Genomic DNA, 21,940 nt, shown 5'->3' with positions numbered 1-21,940 from the left:
AAGTTGTGACTCGATTTCTGATTACGTTTGCTGAGCTATTGCTTGCATAATCAAAAGTCAGCTGGGTGAAATTATACAGGAAGGTAGGGTGTAGTCTCCAGGACAGTGCTGGGAGGACAGTGTGCGTATGTGTGCGTTTATTTTCTGAGCAAGGAACGTGACTAATTTGTCACAACGCCACACTGAATCTGCTTTACCACAGATACATTGGTACTGATAAGTGTCCGTGACTCAAGGAGTGCAGACAAATTTCATGGTAGTGTTGAGAGTCCAACGTCAAATTGCTTCCAGGTAGACCCTGTTATTAGTCCCACCACTGTAGATAACTACAGACTCCAGACGGGGTGTTAAGAGCTGATTGTCTGTACGTGAAGGCTCGGTCTAGTTATGCCTCTGTGCAGTCTTAATAACTCAAGAGGGAGAACTGCGAAAAGACAAGAACAGAACATCTATATATAATGTTTTACACATAGATGTAGCCAAATAAGGCAGCCACAAAACCTGGGTTTGAGGTTTACATTCACACACCAACACAAACGGCTTACTCCTCTTCAAAGTTTAAAAAGATACAAAAATGAGAGAATCCACAACTACAATATCACGTTAAGGAAAAAAAAAAAAAAAAAAAAAAAAAAAAAAAACATGTTCGTGCAGGTGCAAGCCCCAGGATGTGTTCTGTGCACAGTTGGAAGTGACCTAGTTTGCTCCAAAAAAAGGTTAAGGGTCAACCCTGCATAAATAAAGTATATTTTAGCTCCAGCTGAGAATGGAGACAACGGAGGGAGCTCATATTTTATCTCTCTGGCCAGGTAACACAGCCCTTATCAGTGTCCCTGTCATGGATTTTATTTGCTGCTTCCTGCTACAGTCACACGAACACTTTGCATTAAAAAAAGCACAGAGCCCAGGGCCAGCGCATTTGACTAGATGCACAATCTAAACCAAGGTAATAAAGGGAAGTTGGGATTTGCCTGCAAAGCTATAGGGAAGATGATACCGGGAGAATATAAGGGGTTATTGAGGGCACATCCGTCCTGCTGTTGTAGGTTAATTGCTGAGAATTCCCTTGTGTGGCAGTAAACAACTGTGAGTTTGTGCTTCCTTTTACAATTTAGTTGAGGCTCTTATCTTGCCAGACTTTCACACTACACACACAGCATGGTTCTACTCCGAGCAAGGCCACAGTCTTCAATGGTGGACACAGCTGCATTCTGCTCAACTGGCAGTAACTGATTTTGGCGGGCACTTCCTTGATATTTTGCCATGTTTTCCTGCCAGGTTTGTGAGTAAAATAAAGCTGACGCAATGGGGGACAATCTTTGGACCTTTAAATATGCAGACCTCCACAAGGCATTTCCAGTGGGCATTTTGGTATTGAGAAGAGGATGAAACACATTTGACTGCAAACAAAAAGAGAGAAGAGTTATCTGGTGTATGCAAAGTACACAGAGTAATGCGCTTAAATGCAGAACCATATATCTAAAACTGAATGGGGGAAAAAACAGTGGGTGTCTAATCCAACAATTTAATATTGGGGGGACAGAAAATTTTAAATATTTTCTTAGCAGCAGTCATTTCTGATCATCTTAATATTAATAAAAATAACCAGCTTAATTTAGTGCAATATTTATAATGTAGCATACATATGGTTTCCTTCTTCATTGGGATGTACGTGCTCTAGGCTAACCAAGAAACTGCATATGGTATAAAAGTTACAGTTACAATGACTGGGCAGATTGAGGTCAAGCTCTTCAGACAGGACTCATAGTTGTTGTGACAGACACACCACTGGTTGTTATTAGGACTGAAGCTGGGAATCTTTAATTATGGGACAGTCCATCTTGCCAAAAAGGCCACCTTTACCACAACACAGCCATGTGAGGAGTAGAAGTGAATTAAAGAGTAAATAGGTTGTCAATAACTAACAGAATGTGCAAATATTGTGCCCAAATACTGTATCATGTAAAGGGTCCTGCACACAAACAATGACAACCCCCAAAAAACAAGACAACCCCCACCCCCGATGGCTCCCCTAACTCCACCCTAGCTGAGGGAGGCACAGTCCTCCTCTTAGTGCCCAAACTTCAACTCTCCACCTGAAGTCAACCCTGAATACTGCCAACTGCATGAACTTTGCATGTGTCTACGCAGATGTGGTAGCGGAGCGTTTTCACCCAAACCCACAAACCATGCCACCAATATACTGCTACCTGGGAAGGGTCTTCAAGACAGAAGAGAAACTAAAAAGTACCGTGCACTGGAAACTTTTGTTTCAACGTCAGATGCTTTTTCCTGTGCATTTCCTGAGAGAAGGTTGCGGAGGAAGGAAATCACGTTGGGTCAGATGGCAGTAAATTCCTGTCATGGCGCATATTTTAAACCCCTCCGAAAACTTCACTTTTTGTTTACAGATGAGGTGCACCAGCAGGAGGAGAAGAAAGTGCTGGGGAGTTTGTTTGGCTACCAGTGACAGACAGGAACTAGTTTTGTTTTTTAACTCTGGCCTCCCTACGCTGGCTGGCCGTCCATTGTCTGCCAGGGCCCTTTCGACCCCTCCGCTTCCCTCCATTCCAGGGCTCTTCCTCTGTGGACGACAACACCCCGCGTCAGGCTGTCTGACAGTGTCTGAACATCCCCGTACTTGAACAGAACATGATCACTGGGACAACTTCAGCAGCAGTGAAATTGCTTGTTTGCTCACAAAAAAAAAAAAAAAAAAAATAAATAATTATATATATATATATATATATATATATATATATATATATATATATATATATATATATATATATATATATATATATATATATATATATATATATACATACACACACACACACACACACACAAGTTCCAACATTTGCTGGTAATCTGATAAGTACAGCACTGGCGATTCCCCATCATATCCTAATGTCTATCCCCGATGTGTCCATGGCAATTTAAACTCTGGCAACAATGTGTCACTCACATTCACCAGACGTGATGCAACGCAGCAACTCTCAGCCATATGGTCTAGCATGAGACATGTTAAAAGTAATGACACCGTGTGCAGTCAGAAAGAGTGAGTCTAACTAACTAAAGGGAACACACACACACACACACACACACACACACACAAGTTGGTGTATTCTTCAATGGGGATGGTTCGGGGTGCCTTTTAAGATGACAGCTTCAATCAAGCCGCTAACATGGCTGACTGATAACTGCACAGGAAACACGCAAAGCTCTTTCAACTTCAGCCGTCTGAGACATCAAAAGCAGGCAGCCATCAGTCTCTGTGATGGAGCAGAGGGAGGGATGGAGGCACAGCGCTGCATTTTGGTTTTTACAGCTTCTGGACAGTGCAGCGTTACTGTCAGGGACCACGCCAAGTAGAACCCTTCCTGACAGTAAAACAAGGTGCTTGTATATTAATTCCTGGAGTTCTTGATTGCGTTTCTGATATCCTCCTAGCTGTGAATCAAGCAAGGCTATTGATGTAGGTGTACCACTGCCGCAACACTGGAATGAGTATCTCACACACAAACTCCAGCGTCTACTTATCTGTAAAAATGGGCACGGACAGTCATTTTCTAAACTGAGCGATAAGCATTACTCCCTAAAAAATACATAAAAAATTATGTCCAATGACTCGAGCTGAGTGCCAACATGATACCTTAGTTTTGGTACCAATTACAAAATGCTTACTTGAGTTGCTAAAAACATTATTTCTTTTTTTTTAAAGAAGCCAAAGTTTTAAAATATTGTCTAAAGACAAGCCACACATGGGAAACCTAGTCATTTAAAATCAGAAATTAACCTATCAAAAAAATAAGTAAACACGACTACAAAACTGACCAGACACATAACATTTTGATACTCTGTACTACATTTCATTCAATAACAAAAAAGTATGAGGTTTAATAGCAAGCTATAGACATGAGATGGACTTAAAATGACTACTTAGGATACATATTGTTAGAACGAACACAAAAGGTACTTTGGACAGCACTCCAGTTAATACTTTTTACTTGCAATAAAAAGTATTAATTGGAGTGCTGTCCAAAGTATCTTAATATATTATTATCCACATGAAGGATTCAGCACCCAGTCTTCTAAGTTCCAACGTGAGGTGAGCGTGTTAAGTCTTATAAGGCCGATCACAAACCAATTCAGCTCTTAACAGGAGAATACTCGCAGACACCCACCCAAACCATTTAAAACAGGAAATTAGACCGTTAGAGCTGAAAGAATTAGTTGAACATTAATCTGCAACTATTTGATAAATGGATTAAAAGCATCTTTTAAGCAAAAATTGTTTCATTTATTTATTTATGATAGTAAACTGAATCTCTCTGTTTTGAACTGTTGCTTAGACAAAACAAGACATTAAGTATGTGATCACGGGCATTGGGAACTCGTGATGGACATTTTTCGCTATTATCAGATTATCATTATATACGACAAAGAAAAACATCCTCACATCTGAGAAGCTGGAACTGGCAAATGTTTGGCATTTTGGCTTAAAAAAAACAAACTAAAATGATGTTTCAATTATCTAAATAGCTGCTGATTAATTTTCAGTCAATCGATTCATCGTTTAGTCGAACCATTACATTACAAGGGGAGTTGTGCCGTAGACATTTCCACTGTTCACTATCAACATATACACAGCGATTGCTAGTCTTCAACAAGCCCAAACCACTGCTCACTTCCTGTTAAGCAATTCTTAATGGCAAAAGACACAGGAAAACAACGACGAGTGGACAGCTTTACAAGAGAAAAACATCTTAAGGACTAAGTGATGTTGATGACTCTCCCACCAATCTCTTAATTATGATTATGTCTTTTGCTTTGAACAGTGAACAGCGGTTTGGAGAAAAGAAGCGGGAGTTGGAAAGAGGGAGTGAGGGACACAGACTGCCAGAAAGTCAAACAGACAGACCCTGCACAATGATTCAACATCCTCCTAAATTCTCACTTCCTCTCTGGCCTGCACTCCTCTAACGCTCAGGGAGAAATGTGGCTTAAATTAGAGTTTCCGCTTGCTGGGGAGGCTGAGAAACAGGGAAACAGAAGGAGGGGAAAGAAAGCGAGAAAGAGGAGACTAACAGCTCTCAGTTTACACAAGAAAACGGTTTGTTAGCTCATCTCTATGTTCTTCTAAGCCCTTTACACTCTCTGGATTCTTTACAAGCAGAGGACACACACACACACACACACACACACACACACACACACACACACACACACACACACACACACACACACACACACACACACACACACACACACACACACACACACACACACACACACACACACACACACACACACACACACACACACACACACACACACACACACACACACACACACACACACACACACACACTCCTCCCAACACTAGGGAAGATAAGCAGAGACAGGAGATACCACTCAACGGTTACAAGGTGAGATTACAGCATGGGTGTGCGCCAGGGCTTTTTGAAAAAGTGTGCCAGTGTGGCTGGGAAGTATCTACGGCCCACGGAGCTGCCGGGGCAATGACATTCCTCTGATAACCGAGCGAGGTGCGGGAGATGGGAGCCCGGGTTCCATCAATCAGCAGAGAGCCCTGGCTCCTCTCAGTACAATGACTACAGTGTTCTACATAAGCACCCCGCGTCCCTTCAACTGTAGCCCTTGACTGGCGGTGGGGTTGAGGGGGTGAGGGGACCCTCCCAGAATGAGCGAGCTTGCCCTGAGGGTAGAAATATAAAAGATAACAGACTTTGGCTATGTCTTCAGATATTCCTAGGGTGGAGAGGGGGTCTTCAAGCATAATAATGTAATCCACTGAGTTGCAGCCCACTCACTAGGACAAATGCTAGAAAAAAATGGGAGTAGGATTACCGTGTGTGTGTGTGTGCACGTGTGCGTGCGTGTGTGTGTGTGTGTGTGTGTGCGCGCGTCAAAGAAAGAGACAGAGAAGGATTGCTGAGGCAATTACAGGCTTTGGCTCGGCAGAGGGCTTCTCAAAAGCACATCCACCCAGTCTTTGCAGCCGCTCACACAGACACAGCCTCAAAAAAGCGGTTAAGACAACCTCTCTCTTTCAGAGCAACATGTTAGCACAGAAATCACTTCCCGCCCACTCTAAATATATGACACTTTTGTTCGGCTGACCTGAAGCTGAAACCGACTTATAACCAAAGTGAAAAATCAGAAAGGGAAGATGAAAGAGGAAAAAAAAAAAAAATTAACAGCTCCTGCACAGTCAGAGAGAGAAAAAAGAACCACTCAAAACTTTGGACAAAAGCTCTCTACGCCACTTGTAAAACAACCAACAAAGTACGGCAGAAGACGAGGAAAGTTAAAAAACTCACGAAAGAAATGTTTGAATAGGTTAGCCATGTCCATTTCGGGCTCGCTGGCTCTCCCTCGCTCTCTGACTCTTTTCCCGGCCCCTGCTCTCTTCCCACTGCAGCTGTAGAGTTATTCCATGTGAACACCCAGAAAAGCTGGGCGGAAAGCAAAGCTGGGCGGAAAGCAAAGCAGGGCGGCCCACTCCATGACCATGTGGTCAGTCTTAGCCAATAAGAGTGCAGTATAGAGAGGCCTCCGGTCTAGCTCTGGAAGGAAGAGTACAGAGGCCTCATGGAAAGGGGGAGAAGTAGGGAGGGAGGGGATTGAAGCTCAGACTCAGAGAAAGAAAGAGAGATAAAAGAAGAGAGATAAAGATATAGGGAAAGTGAAAGGTTTTATATTGTATCAACATTAAGCAGCAGATTGGTATTTCTAGGAAGGTAGCAATCTAAATAAAATTCTTTCAGTAAGGATCTGTGGGGACGGTTGAGTGAGTCAGTGAGTGCTCAGTGTCACATGACTGCAGTTGTTTGTAGAGACACACTCATAACTTTACAACAAACCCAGGAAACCTGAGTCCTTAAAACACACACACACACACACATCATACCCTCACACATTCTTTTAAACGATGACACCACTCCACACCCAGCAACGGGGCTTGATTAAAAAAGAAAAAAAAAAGAAAAATACATTTTTCCTCCCACATAACATATGGAAGTGTAGTCATCAGGCTGGTTCTCTTATTGCTATCCCACACATGTAAAGAAAGAAAAAAAAAAAAAAAAACACCCACAATCTGCAAGTTAAAATATCTCAAATCTACTTAGAGATCATAAAAAAGTACAAATGAAGGTGAAGTATTTATAAGCTTCCAATGATTGTATTAGTGTTAAACGAGGTTCAGTTTGGCTTTAACTCATGGGTTACGTTAGTCCGTGTTTTATTGGGTTTATGTGCGAGTGAGACCTGAACATGTGTGTGTCGTGCAGCTGTTCACCTGAGGTTATTTTATCAATGGATATAGTGACAGGTGGGAAATTGTTGGGAGGATCATGTCTGTGGTGCATGACAAAACATACCCCCACCCAACACATACTCACACGCACACACTCACGCATACACATGACACATAACGGACAAATACACACTTAAGGGCAAAACTGGATGGACTAAAAGTGCAGCAGTTAAACAATTTACATGCTTGAGTCAAATAGCAAACGTCTTGTAAAGTAAAGTTGGTGTTAACATGACAAATGCCAAAAAAATGAGCAAGATGTGAACTAAAAAAAAAAAAAACCTTAAGGTCTCTTCCTGTTCTTTCATTGTTTTTCATCGGAGTATTTCAGTACACGGCACTGCCAGAATGTCACCAGTCTCTTCTGACCACAACACTTGCACATGCATTTTTAAAAACCACACAGCTAACAGGAAGACAGTTCACATTTCCAACAGATAAGTGTTTTGCAAACACTGCAGTGTGCGATACTGATGACACACTTCTGGTTAGAAGTACCCTGAACACTCCCATTCTTTTAGTCCCTCTGTGCAAGGAAAAGCCAAGTGGGGGCCCAGGCTTCCTCGCAGGGGGTCACCCTACACTGGGGTATGCCATCATTACCACATAAATGAGCAACAGAGATAAGGCTACACACAAGTGTGGTTTGATGTCATGTTTCTGTCAAATGGGCCCATAAACAGCAGGTCCTGGCATCAGCTTTGTTGTCAGTATCACAAAATTTTGAATAAACTACTATACACTTACAATAACTATAAAGTATTGTGTTAATGCCACAACCACAACCACCCTAAGCCTTTATAAAAAATAAAAACTGTACTGTCAATATCATGCAGGTCTGTTTTAGTGTGCCTTTAAATATCTGTGGCAAATGCTGGTGTTTAAACCTTAAAGCTAATCTGGCTCAAACAAACATGGTTGAAGTACACCAACAAACATGGTTATCCCTCCATGCTCTCAAATGAGACAATGATGCCCTGCAGAACAGGACAAGTCATAGATTAGAGTGTGAAAACTATCAGAAACTAACGAAAAGACCTTCGCCTTTTATATTAAAAAAAAAAAAAAAAAAAAAAAAAAAAACACACATTGGAGAAATTATCAAAATTTGAAATTATAGGCAAACAAATGCCAGGTTTTCTGGCTGTGTTCCAGACCAGATGCTAGTAGTCAAGAGTGCGCATCCCAAATTATCATAAATGTCTGTTATCAAAAAGAATTAAGCTAAGACAAATGGAAACCTTGGCTTACATACACGGTCACATTTTGCTTGCTCCTGGCAGTACAAGGCCCTCGGCAAATGGCAGTGACCAGAAATATTACTGCTGTGTTGACAGAGCAAACAACACCTGTGTCGTATCAATTCTTGTCATGAGAAAAGGGCAGGAGATATTAAGATTCGTCAAAACGAAAGAAAACATTACCTTTTTTGAGCCACAGTTATGAAACCATCTATATTTAACCTCCGCAAAAACATCTGAAATCAAAAAAATTATACATAAAAACTGCCTTACCTGTGCAAACGGTTCAAGATAAAATGGGAAAGCGCTGCATTACATTCAACACTACACCATAGACATTTCAATTAGATACTAAAGCTTCAGTTTAAGTGTGCTGTGAGAAGAAAATAGCTCTCAGCATTTCAACCAATCAGACATCAGCTTGCGACCACCTTCGTGCGGAAGCTGTTATACAGTAGGCTACCTTAGATACCACACCAATGTGGTCAAAAACAAACTGAGGTAGTGCTGGCCTAGATAAAAAGTTTGCTCTCTGATGCTACTCCATTTTGAACAACAATAACAAATTGTGTATGAAACACAAAGCAAGTCAGTCTCTTATCAAAAAGATGTTATGAGTGACTGAAGACATAATAATACCAGAAATGTTTCGAGTGCAAATACAGGTTAACTGGAATCGTGTAAGCTCCGGAAAAACTTGGAGAGTATAAACTTAAACACGATTTCTGGCTAATGCTTATCAAACCATCTCTCTCATGTTGATATCAACACTTACAAACTGAAGAAACCATAACGGATTTGTTTTTACCAAGTGTGTCTTTAAGATTCTTGACAATAGAAGCTTTCCTGGCACTGTTTTTCCTCTCCACATAGTTGGACGGCACAAAGCCTGTTTTGTTGGTGGCATTTCGAACCCTCCACCAGGACTTTGAGTCATCGAGCAGCCAGAGGCGCTCGTTCTTCTTGATGTCCAGCTCCTGGTCCTGCTGGGCCATGTAATCAAACTTGGCGATGACAATCACCTCTTCCGTCATCTTGCACTCGGTGCACTGGAGGAGAGAGAGAGAGAGGAGAGGAAAAGGAAAAGGACGTCAGAGATTACAGGATATTTTGAACTAATTGATCAGTAAAAGGTATCTCTATTATACAATGGAATCTGGGCCAGTGTTGGCTTATGTGCAACAGTAGTCACAGAATAAAAGGCAGCGTCAATTTCTTTCTACCACCAGAATGATGAGGACAACACGATGGCACAGTTTCTGTAGCAGTAAAATACAGGGTTACCCCCGGGGAAATTGCTAAGCAGACAATGATAAAATTCTCTCGTCTTCATTTATAGTTATGATGAACTACAACATGCATTTGATTACATAAACATTACTAGGAATTAGAGAGGCACAGATTACAATTTTCTAGGCCGATTCCCGATTGAGTTTGACCTGCCGATACTGATTTTAGACGATTCCGATTTCATTTTTTCTGACCACTTTACAGCACACACAAATATTTATTTTCTATCTTTTCTTTTACATAGAAATCTTTTTGAACAGATAATCGATCGCTATAAAATGAGTGTGAAATTCACACACATCTAAAGTGCAATGTTATGTTGCTTTTTCCTTGCAGGTGTTGCATATTGCAAACTTGTTATCTTCTTCACACACGCTGAAGAATTTCCAAACAGCTGACACGTTGCAGGTTAATTCACGAGGTTTCCTACATGTGCGTTCCGTGTGCACGTGTGATGCTGATGTCTTGCGTGATGTTAATCATGCAGCGCCCGAGTGCATTTGTACAAAAGGGTGTCTATAAGCAGCGATTGTTAGCGTGCATGTCGGAGAATAGCGCTGACACGCGCTTCACACAGCGAGCGGGCGGGCACGCGCGCCACCCGGCGGAAAAGGGAGAGAAAGGAAAAAGAGACTGTCGCTGTGCGGAGGATAACTAGCCAGCGGAGATCGCGTGTGTGCGTCCTCGAGAACTGTAAGTCGGATAACTTATGTTGTCAGTTCATTGTTAGCTGGTGATTTCATGGTTTGTGTTCTTCACCTGCTAGCTAAGTCGCATGTGGCTGTTGGTTCGATATAATGGCGATTGTTGAACGCCCTTGCTCATGTTTGTATTTTATGTGCATTATTTACAGTAGTTACACTGCATTAAGATAATGTAATTAGTAGTGGGTTTATTGTTATTATTTGCTAGCCTATATAAAATTCCTATGCATTGCGTATGGTAGCCTTTACAAGGTTATTTATTTACAGCATTTGACCGGCATAAAACAGACATATATGTCATCGGTGCATCTCTACTAGGAATTTAACTAAAAGACTTATTTGGAACCACATTTTCACAAAACCTCCCTTTGACATGACACCAAGATAACGCGTTTTCTTTCTATCTGCCCAGCCTTCATTCACATTTTAGTCTCCAACTGTGCCATTTGCTCCTGACACAATGATTAGCTAAGAGACATACCAAAAGTAAATTTAGAAACTGTGTTGTAGCTGTACCTGTACTGCATCAAAGCTGAGAACTTCAAGGGCTCTAATACTTCTCTGTAGACCTAGGAAAAGAATAGAGACAATGCAGGAGAATTACAAATTGACTCCTCTAGAAACTGGCCCAATGATGTCTTAATAATACTCAAAAAGGTGTATCTGTATTTTGGTTTCAGTGACTTGAAAGCCACTGTCCATGTAGCACTGTACAAATGTTACATGCATACCAAGCTATGGACAGGGTTATCCAAATATACCACAGCTAGGTCAAGCTCCTGAAGAAATGCCAGCTACCATTTCCACAGTTTAGTCTCTTCAGACATAATTTCCCCCTACCAATTGTACGCAGTCTTCAACACTAACAGCTGCCAGAGAGTACAGAGCCAATCTCTCAGTATCCACATTCTTTATAATTTTGCAGAAGGGATGATTTCCTCTCAGAAGCAGTCCAACGATTGTCTATTGTGCCAGGTATCAAACATGAACCTGAAAGCCAGGAAGATTGCAAAAATGACTGTAATAGGGAAGTAAAGAAGAGGTGCAATGTGCGTCAGCAGTGTGGCAACATCAGGCAGCGAAGCTCTTGCTGAGCACTAATAATGTAGGATATTGCTTAAAATTTAGAAAAGGCCTATAAATATTCCTACCTGTGTAGACTATGGAAATGCTGTGATTATGTGCACCGCATTACAAGCATGGCTCCATTGTTTGCTTATCACAAGAACTTTCAAGTTGCCCAGGCATTTTAAATTCATGATTTGGGAGTACTGTGATCCACAATCAAAACTTGTTTGTCTTCAACAATGAGCACATTCACAACAACTGGTCTTATGACCCATGTAGCCATCAGCACATCTATGCTTAGGTTAAGACTGCAGCACTGGAGGAGTGAGGCACCATTGAAGCGGCTGCTTAGCTGCTCTGATGTCATGGGAGTGGATGGAGTTTCACCTTCCTCCCCGACCGACTTCATGGACCAGACACTGACCTCATTGATCCAGAGCTCTGGGTTTTTATTTGAGGCAGTGGTGTCTAGGTTTCAGCTGCAGCTGGCCTTGAGATAGGCCCAGAACCTGATCTTAGGCAAACATAAGGAGCCAAGCGAACCATCAGCCAAGGGGAGTAAAATGAACAGTAAATAAGTATAGGCTGTGAGCTGAGAAGAACTGCACTTGTGAAGAGAAGGTTGCAATGTTGTTGATGAGATGGTTCATCATTTCGGAAAACAAAACAGTGAGTGACAGGGACGCATCGAAGACCACCCTCATTATTGGATAAAGGATGGGTTAGTACATAAAAAAGACCCTAAAGCTAAAAGGTATACTATAAAAAGGTCCCAAACAGGGCTGCACAATAAATGTGTTTTGTCGTTGTGAGATCAACTCGATCAATAAAAACATCACAAAAGACTGCATCACATTGCGAAAGACACTCTTCAACTACTTTTTAGTTAGTTGAAAGAGTAGACAACTGCACTTTAAACTATCACTCTTTTTAATGGTGCCTTTTGTGTTCAGTTCAATACAATTAGAAAGAAATTAGTTTTTTTTTTTTTTTTTTTAAGCAGTTCGTTGTAGTTCAGCAGTATACTGAAAGCAGCACAAAAGGCAGAACTGAGTACACTTCAATATCTGTTTTATTTATTGGGGACACCTGTGGTCTGGGTTATTTTTCCCCCATGTGGGGTGTTGTTGACTTTGTTTACCAAAAAACATTAGGGTGTATGCTGGGGTTTTATCTCATGGCATGTTATTGCCTGCTCCTTTTCCATGTCTAATTAAATTAATGAACACTGGGAGACATGTTAGGGAGCGGCACACAAAAACAAAGAGCTGATTTACTCTCCTCGAGTGCTGCCTCTTTCACTAAGACAAAGGCAACAATCTCTCCACTCCCTGGGCTGGGTTGGGCTGGATAACTGTCTGCCAAAGAGGCTGACAAGCGTGTATATGTGCTCCTTCTCCATTTCCAACACCCCTCCCTTCCTATCTTGTTTTCCACTTTCTACTCTCCTTGCCAGTGCATGAAATACTCATAAATGTGGAATTAACCTTTTCCCAGCCATCTCCCATGTTCACAAAGCACACTGCATCCTAGTGTCATTTCTTTTAACTGCCATCACCCCCCCAACGCCTAGGGTGGCTGCGCAGTGCGCACTAAGTGCACATGGACACCGCAGTGACTTACGATAGTGCACTTGTGAGGGAGGATCAAAAAGTTGGGCGACAGATGCTTTAAACTAATCGTGCAGCTGCAGACTAAGCCGAGGCCACTCGCCACTCCAAAAGCACTAAACACGAGGTCAGACAGGTCAAACTGCTCAAACGGTGTCATATCCACAGTGGATCTCCGTTTACCCTGCAGCCTGGCAGAATTAACAGGTACCCAATACATCACCAACCCCCGCAGTGTACAGTAAATAAGAGCTAAGTTGAGCTTCCTGACCAAAGTCTGAAATAGGGCTGCAGCTATCGATTATTTTAGTAATCGAGTATTCTACAGATTTTTCCATCGAGTAATCGGATAAGAAATACTTTTCTTTTATTGAAGAGCAATAACATACAATAGTTTGGTTTAATATTCGGAAAAAGCAACATTTGTATTGCCTACAATATCATCTCTCAAAAATCTAAACATATTAAGTTTAAGTGCCATAATACATACACAGAAAAAGTTTCTTAAATGATATAACAACTTCAAACTAAGGCATACATTAAACATTACCTTAAGTTGTGCAACTTAACTTTCAGAACTACAAGTTTCAATCTGAGACTGATCTGTGTGTGTGTGTGTATATTATATACACTCACACACACTCAATGTTTTCTGTTGAGATGCTAAAGCACTGACGTCGTGCTGTTATTGTGGTGAGCTAGTTCAGTTTTGCAGTATACACACACTGTACAGAGTTATTGTTTTAATTACGTTTGAACTGATTCCAAACTTTGGACACTTTGTCATTTTCTCCAGCCTGTCTCTTCTCTTAGCCCCTTACGCTCTGTCTTCATTTTGTGAAGACAGACATTTTGTCTTCATGGCATGTGTCGCCAGCAGTGTCAGCCCGGTGTGCGACAGTAATAATCCTCCGTGCGGAAACACCGTGAGCGATACAACGTTGGTAACATTAATTAAACGAAGCTGCGAGGCAAATCATTTTGCATACAGGATTTTTAGTCATTGAATTATTCGAGTTACTCGAGGAATCATTTCAGCCCTAGTCTGAAAGTTTTTGTGCTTCAATGAATTTTGACTCTCATACATAAGCAATACTCTTAAATAAAACTAATTTCAGGGCACCCTGGTAGCTCACCTGGTAGAGCGTGTGCCCCATGTACCAACGCTCAGTACGTACCGCAGCAGCCCAGGGTTCGAATCTGACCTGTGGCCCTTTGCTGCATGTCTTCAACCTCTCTCTCTCTCTCTCTCTCCACTTTCCTGTCTGCAACTGTCCTATCCATTAAAGGCCAAAATGCCCAAAAAATTATCTTTAAAAAAACCCTGTTGTAATGAGTAACAGGTCATGTAGATGTTATTGAAGAAGCAAGTCCAACTCTGAAAATAACTTGGGTACCAGACATAAAGCAAAAACAGGCTCTGTATGCACGAGCTTTGTGGTTGTCAACAAGGGCGGCCAGACCACATGGGATGGCAGACAGGTGGTCAAATCTGGTGGACAGTGGTAACTTCAGGGTTTTCCCAGCTAACTGCTGCTACGTCTTCTTCTACTATTCCTCACTCGCAATATGCAAAACTGATGTGCTGACAGAAATGGACCGAAATGATGCCACCATCTTGATAGTTTGTTTTTAACTGAACAAAAACTGACAGCAATTTAAGGTAGTACTTTCTGTAGCTGCTTCACAATAAGAGCTTTCCAGTGGTTCACCAGCCGCTTGAAGCAGCAGCAGCACCAGAAGGTCTTCCATTTGAATCAATACTATCTTAACAGCAACTGACTTCATTACAGCTCCCATAACAAGGCAAATGAGTTGTCCACCTACTGACACCGAATGTGGCAACTTAATAGCAGTATGTGATTAGGGCTGCAACAATATTCTTTAATTTACATTTATTAATTGAGAGATTTCTTTTTTATTTATATATATATATATATATATATATATATATATATATATATATATATATATATATATATTTATTTATTTATTTATTTATTTATTTATTTAATTTATTTATCACATGACAAGTAGGTTCGACATACATATACATGACAGAATAGATAACAAATTAAAGGCGAACCTACTTGTGTCATGTGATTGTTAAATACTAAATACCAAACTGATAGAGTGGTCCCATCTTATCTACTGCCATAGCAGCAGTTGTAGGCCAGTGACAGGACAACCAGTGTTACTATCAGTCATCCACTCATGTTCTCAAGAGTGCTAACACTGGTCACACGTTTCCCATCAGAAACAGACCACTAACCTAAATTTGGTACAGTTATCTTTAATAGTTAAAGGCACAGGGTAGACTACTACTTCAGAAATGTTCAGAGCATACCTTTTTGCTAGTCAATATAATTTAAAAAGAGGCTTAAGTGACACTGTAAACCACAAACCACAACTACTGCACATCAGTAGTATAATAGAGATGCAGTGTGCAACTACGCCATGTTACTATGAAACAAAACTGACATAAGTTGACCACATCCTGCAGTCTACAGCTGCTGCCACAACCCCTTGTGTCTCTGTAGGAAGAACAAAAAAACCCAAGTGGAGATCTAGTTAAAGAGCACACCCAGTGGCCTGTATGGTAATATATGACATGGGAATACAACACTCGAGATATGCATAAGAAAGAAAGACCAGAAATAGTATTAATGTTCAGCATGGATTGCAGTGAATGGCTCTGATCTACCAGGCTGACACCAGAGGTTCCTTGTGAAAATGATGTGTCACAACAACTGGATACTGTATAATCTAAACGAGCCTAGGAGAACAATTATGGATCCTTGTCTCTCTCGCTGTGGAAGCAAATAGTACCACAACTTGACAGGATTGCTGAGGCACTGAGACAGCAACAGCATGAGCTCACAGAGGCAGACAGAGTAACCTAATCCTTGTGACAGCCTGCTAAAATCACAGCCTCTGCTGCCTTCTGGAATGTGCCCTGTGTGCTCACTGCTCACTCAGCCCCTCTGGCACTGCTGCACTTCCTCCAACTTACACCAAAACTCACATTTTGGGCACAGGGCAGGTCTGGCTTCACGATCGGACAGAGCAGGACAGAGACGGGCCGATGAATGCACGCTTGTGCCGTTTTTCACATCAAAACCACAGCAACTAAAAACCCATGAGACTGCATCTCATCCCAGCTGTCCTAAATTCTCTCTAAACAAAACAGAAACACAGCAGCAAAGGGTCATGGGAGACTTGGCAGGCCAGCTGTGAGACAGGAAGTGTGGACACAAGGGTGACCGGATTATGGGAAAGTGATGCAATCTGACATAGCGCAGGCTTGACCTCTGGGTTCAGATAACTTATCTTAGCATTGCATTGACGCATGTAATGTACCTCAATTAAGAGAGGTGAGGACCAATTAACACCGGTGTTGCTGCGAGAAAATATGATGTTCCCCATTAGAAAACTGTATTGTTCCAGTATCATATTAAAACTTAATCAAGGACAGAGGGGCCTCTAGTGTTTTGGGTTAAGCATATAGGCTGATGACTGTGTGAAAGCAGTTGGTTATCCAGCCCTCGGGATCACCCTCAGCAGTTGGGAATGGCCTAAAATAGACTGGGGCTCATGTCCTTTGAGAATTGCCAGAGATTTACTCTCATAGCAACAACCAACACCAAAGGTTTCAAGCTTTCTTTTTGGCCAACATCACATCCAAAGGCTTGCTCTATGCTCAAAGAAAATCTGTGAGAGGCTTACACAAATGCAACTGTCTGAAATATGTTGCTTAGCAACTTAGCCACAAAATGAAAAGTCAAAATCTAACCCGGCCACTTTGACATATGTAATGCACTTTAGTCACAGATTGTTCCTTATTCAAATCTATGGTATCAATCTTTTATCAAACACGCATATTGTGATAGAGTGGGCACCCATTCGTAACAGATTATATTCATTAGTAAATTTGACAATCATAAAAACTGATCATAATAGATAAGGCAGATAAACAAGCATAGTAAAGTGTTTTCATTTCCCCATTTTCACTTCCCTGTTCATTACGACTGCATATTCTCCACTTTACAAGGAATGAGTCTGGATGCCCACAGAGAGATGGCATTGGGAAACTGACGTTTTTGTGGCTGAAAAACAGGATGACGTGTCCTTTTTTGTGTCCTTTATTTTGGAATGGTGAGACCGACTGAACATAAAAAGGATGAGACAAATGTGGTGGCTTCACAGAGTCTCTTATAGGAGTGCTGGCTGAAAAAAAAAAATGTTACTCAAGAGCTTCACAAGACAGTAAATCAGGGATCTATATTAGCCCTGAAAAGCCTGATCAAAGCACCCGTATCATACACCACAAAGAAATTACATAACCAAAGTGCTTTTAGGAAACATGCTGTAGAACAGGCTAAATTTAGAAATAAGACCACTGCATTAGTATTTGCAGAAATAAGCCAGACTGGCACATTGTCTATTTATTACCTTCCAGTATTTACACTAAATGAGTTTAATGTAGTCTACAACTGGCCTTAGCAGCAGTCTACTAGCACGAAAACACTTAGCCTACATCCTTTCTGTAAGCAAATCCTCACACCAGAACATAATACCTCTATGTAAGAATGGATCCATTTCCTCAGACCTCACCTATCAGAGCCTACACATCCACGCCCTGCTACATGCTGGACTTGCCAGTTGTTGTTCTGGGTGGCCTGTTTGCTTATTATAGCTACCAGGTCCAATAATGGCCACATCCAAATAATCTGGGTTCAAGGCAACAGCAAAATAAACTTTCAGGTTACCTCACTGACTCTGAGAGCTCCAGGGGATTTCCCAATGACTAATCCAAGTTTACAAAGCAGGAGGATTCCTAACATCATGTACTACAGTACAATCTTGTCGTGGTTTGGTATTGTGTGGTGTCAGGCTACTTAAAACATCTAGTAGCATTAAGGAGTCAGTAAAAGAGACTATCTGGCCACCCAATGTACTGTAGCTGGATAGCTCATTGCAACTGCTGCCTCCTGGAAAAAAGCTATTGTTGCAGTCAAAATAGCAGATCATTTGTAAACCACAAGATAATAATCCCAGGCAGCCTGTGTCAGAGAGATGAAATGGATACACTGGCTTCCTCTTAGACATCATACATCCTGGCAAATATGAGCCCTAGGGTGCTGTCACAATAGGACTAAACAAGACACTTGGGACACAAGTCTGGGAGGGCCACGTGTTGGAACTTGTGTGAGAGCATCTTGAGAGCGGGAGGCATTCCAGATTGGATGGTGATGCCACAAAAAAAATCTGGGGTCTGACTCTGCACAAATAAAAAATAAAAATAATAAAAAAAAGACGTTTGATAGGAGAGAGACAAGAAAAACAACATTTTCCACAGACATCGATCTTCACCTCTGTGCTGCCTGACTGAGAAACAGCCTACCGCATTTTAGACACGAGAGTACTGTGCTTGATGAAACTGGGAGTTCTTTTAAATGATTGTCATTTCACTTAAAGCCTCGATTCGTACACCCAAAAAAAGACAACAACGCATGTTAATAACCCATCCAAAAGATTGAATTCCGAGGACACAGATGAATGGGTTTCCCATTTTTCTACAAGCAAAACCTTGTGCCATCAAAAGTAATTTGAAAGACACAGTAATCACATAAAACAAATTGTATAATATTTATTAACCCTAACCCCCTTCTAACAATGCATTTTGACATCATTGTTTTTTTTAGTCATGGATATACAACTAATTCTGTCATTACCACGACAGCAACAGTTTCAAGTACACACATCCTCATTTTTACACTGCCAAACCCACTGAAAGAAAACCCAGAACCATAATGAACTAATGGAGAAAAACATCACTGAAACTGCACACATCTTTCCTCCTACATGAGGAAGTCAAATCACTTACTCCAAATGAGAAATGATAGCAAATATTTTAACCGCACATAGCCTAGACCATAAGATTGTACAGAAGTGAGATAAAATGTCATTACACCAAATGCCAATAACTGCAGCGCTTGATGACTTTGCTTTTGAATGCATTACCAGCTGAACAGAGCTTTTTTTATGTTTCAAGTCTACTACTGATGAAAAAAAGTGCACTTGTCATTCATTATGCTCCTGACAAAAAGGCTAAGTTCCTTTTTTCAGCAGGTGACCTTGGTTAACACATAGAAAGTACTTTGGTTATTGACTGTTCAAACATGCCTAGATGCATGAGCAGTCAAAGCAAAACCCGACAGACAGAAAAAAAACGAAATTACAAAAGAAAATGAGGAAGTGAAAGAGAACATATGCAATAACTGAAATTAGCAAAATTTCAAGAGAAAACAGACAATAAAAATTACCCCCATTTCTCAACTGCAATAGAAACCGAAAGCAACTTAATACATTAGAATCCTGGGCTCGTCATTTGACCAAGGGAATTTTCAGCCACATTAGATTTTTTTTGGCTATCACTAAAATGCACAGTTGGTATTTTCCCCTAGGCTGTGAGGACAGATTTGGCTGCTTGAGGCCACTGGTAGCACAAAGCAGGCACTAAGAAAGAAGCAAGGGCAGAAGAAAAAAAGCTCATCACTGCATATCCTTAATAATATACTGTCATAACATTCAAACAAAGGTGTTATTAGAGGGTATCTGAGTCAACAGGAGCTATAAATAGGACAAAGATAAAGTATATAGGACTACAACACTGAAATATATCAGCATGCGTAGCTGAATAGTCTTTACTTTAGTTCAGCGGGGAGTCCTCGATCCTAAACTTGAGCTCATGACCTGGCAGCTGATGGGTGCAAATGTTCTCCATAGGTCTCCTATTAGCCATTTTCCCATCTTACAACTTGGCCTCAACGGTCAAAATTCTTTCGACAGATTATGTATAATATTAGCCTTTAAGCAAATCATGCTGGTAAGCAGGTCTCCACCATCTTTCTGCCTGCAAACTGTGCCTATCCTCCCTCTGACTCCCATTGAGAACAGAGCTACAGCAGACCAAATGGCTCTCTCCCCCTCTCACCTCCCTGAAACCTTAATGAGAGACTGAAGAGGTCTGTCAGTGTGACAATAATTACAGAAACTATACTATTCGGCAGCTGCAAAAGACCCCTTTGGTGTTTGGAAAGACATGCATGCTATTCCCTTAAAAAATATTCACATCTAGCTAACTAACCACATATCTCCACATTAATATCTGTGAGATAAAACACTCAAGCCATATTAATCTGCTGATTGTTTCACAGTACTGTTGAACAACTTTTGTAACAGGCCACACAAACATAAGCCACAAGAGCTTGCCAACAATTATACAGCCTTATCGCCCATTGTGCTACTAAAGCATGACATTTTGTCTGGCTCTGGTTGTGTAAGGTAGAAACACTATTAGGAGATAAACAGAGGGAGCCATTATCTCAAATTTAGCCCCAAAACAGAAATGGTTTCCACACAGTACATTTGCTTAACGTTACCTATTACGGGTCTCCCTAGGTAGATGGAAGTTATCAGAAATGGAGTATGCAGTTGTTAGTTTCTATCTTTGAATTAGTAGGCAAAAAAATGAACGACTGACTACAATAACCATTTAAGTCTGTACAATTACAGCCAACACAAGTTACAGGAAATCATAAGTTAATGTTAGGGAATGCCTCTATCGTGACCATGCTGGGTCCAATCACAGCACAACAAATTCAACGTGAGCATTAGTTAACGTTACATAGACACATTTAAGCCATGAGACATAGTGAAGTGCAGTCAATTAGAAGATGCAGTTTGCATTGTAAAACGTTTACTGTGGCTACCGCTGAGGCGTATTCTCCCTTTTCAATCTCGAAAAAAGCGTTAACGTGGTGCACTGCACGACATGAAGTGTAGCCGCATTCAGAGATTCTACAGCAGTTGTATCTGAGCTTTTATCTTATGACTTAAGCTTGACAGCAGATCACGCTATCTAACTTGGCTAACGTTAACCTTGCGAATAAAATTCACCAAAATGCTTTTAATGGTTACAAATATATCGGTTGCAGCCGACGGCTAGTCAGCTGGGTAACCGTATGCTGGCCATGTTGGCAAGGCGACAGACTGGTTTTGTCTAGGTTAACAGTTAACTTAGCTTTTAGCCGACGTGACTTATAACGTTACTCGATGAATTCAAGGATAGCAGGAGCTAGCCTGTAGCTCTCGTGAGAAACGTTAGTGTGGTAGCCTGCAGATAGGCTCAGATTCCTACCGTGTCTTACCTGATTGCTGATGGCCACCTCTTCTTATCTCCTTCAAGAAATATTCAATGTCTAGAAGCGTCACACAAATGATATCCAGATTCCTCGCTACCTAGCAGCCAGTTATTTTTCCACTCCAACAAGCTAGCCTAGCCGATGAGACGCTGTGCCCCGTTGGAATAGCATTTCTATATCAAAGCATGTCATTGCCCAGAAGCACAGCTAGGCTAGCTAGCAGCAGCCTCACAAGCTGTTCAGATTCCAGGTTCCTCCTACTCGCATCCAATTGGTTGCAGAGGAGTCGACTCTGTATTAATTGGACCACGGCGCTGTCAGTCAATCACACTGCAGCTGCTGATGTTTTAAGCATCCATCATGATTTTCGCCTCATGAGGCTAAAAGTCAACAATCACTACTATAAAAGAAACGTGTATATGAATAAAAAGATATACAGATATATCCTATTATTTTACACTTATGTATTACTTAT

At 41.2% G+C, this 21,940-nt stretch overlaps 1 protein-coding gene across 3 annotated transcripts in view; it reads right to left on the bottom strand.

Moving 5' to 3' along the window:
- Window positions 1-21,709, bottom strand: part of nck1b (NCK adaptor protein 1b) — a 27,555-nt gene extending 5,846 nt beyond the window's left edge. Inside the window, exons 1-3 of one of the 3 annotated variants that reach the window (XM_028569517.1) lie at window positions 21,472-21,709; window positions 11,097-11,149; window positions 9,395-9,635 (exon numbers count right to left, since the gene is read on the bottom strand). In XM_028569517.1, coding sequence (XP_028425318.1) covers window positions 9,395-9,620 — 226 coding nt within the window. In that variant the 5' untranslated portion in view covers window positions 9,621-9,635; window positions 11,097-11,149; window positions 21,472-21,709. Of the gene's footprint in view, window positions 1-6,347; window positions 6,435-9,394; window positions 9,636-11,096; window positions 11,150-21,471 lie in introns of those variants that run through there. The other 2 variants (XM_028569518.1, XM_028569519.1) reach the window with 2 other exon arrangements.
- Between the last annotated feature and the right edge of the window lie 231 nt (window positions 21,710-21,940).

Source organism: Perca flavescens, chromosome 22 (genome assembly GCF_004354835.1).
Source record: "Perca flavescens isolate YP-PL-M2 chromosome 22, PFLA_1.0, whole genome shotgun sequence".
Classification (NCBI taxonomy): domain Eukaryota; kingdom Metazoa; phylum Chordata; class Actinopteri; order Perciformes; family Percidae; genus Perca; species Perca flavescens.
This window is presented reverse-complemented; position numbering and strand designations above follow the sequence as displayed.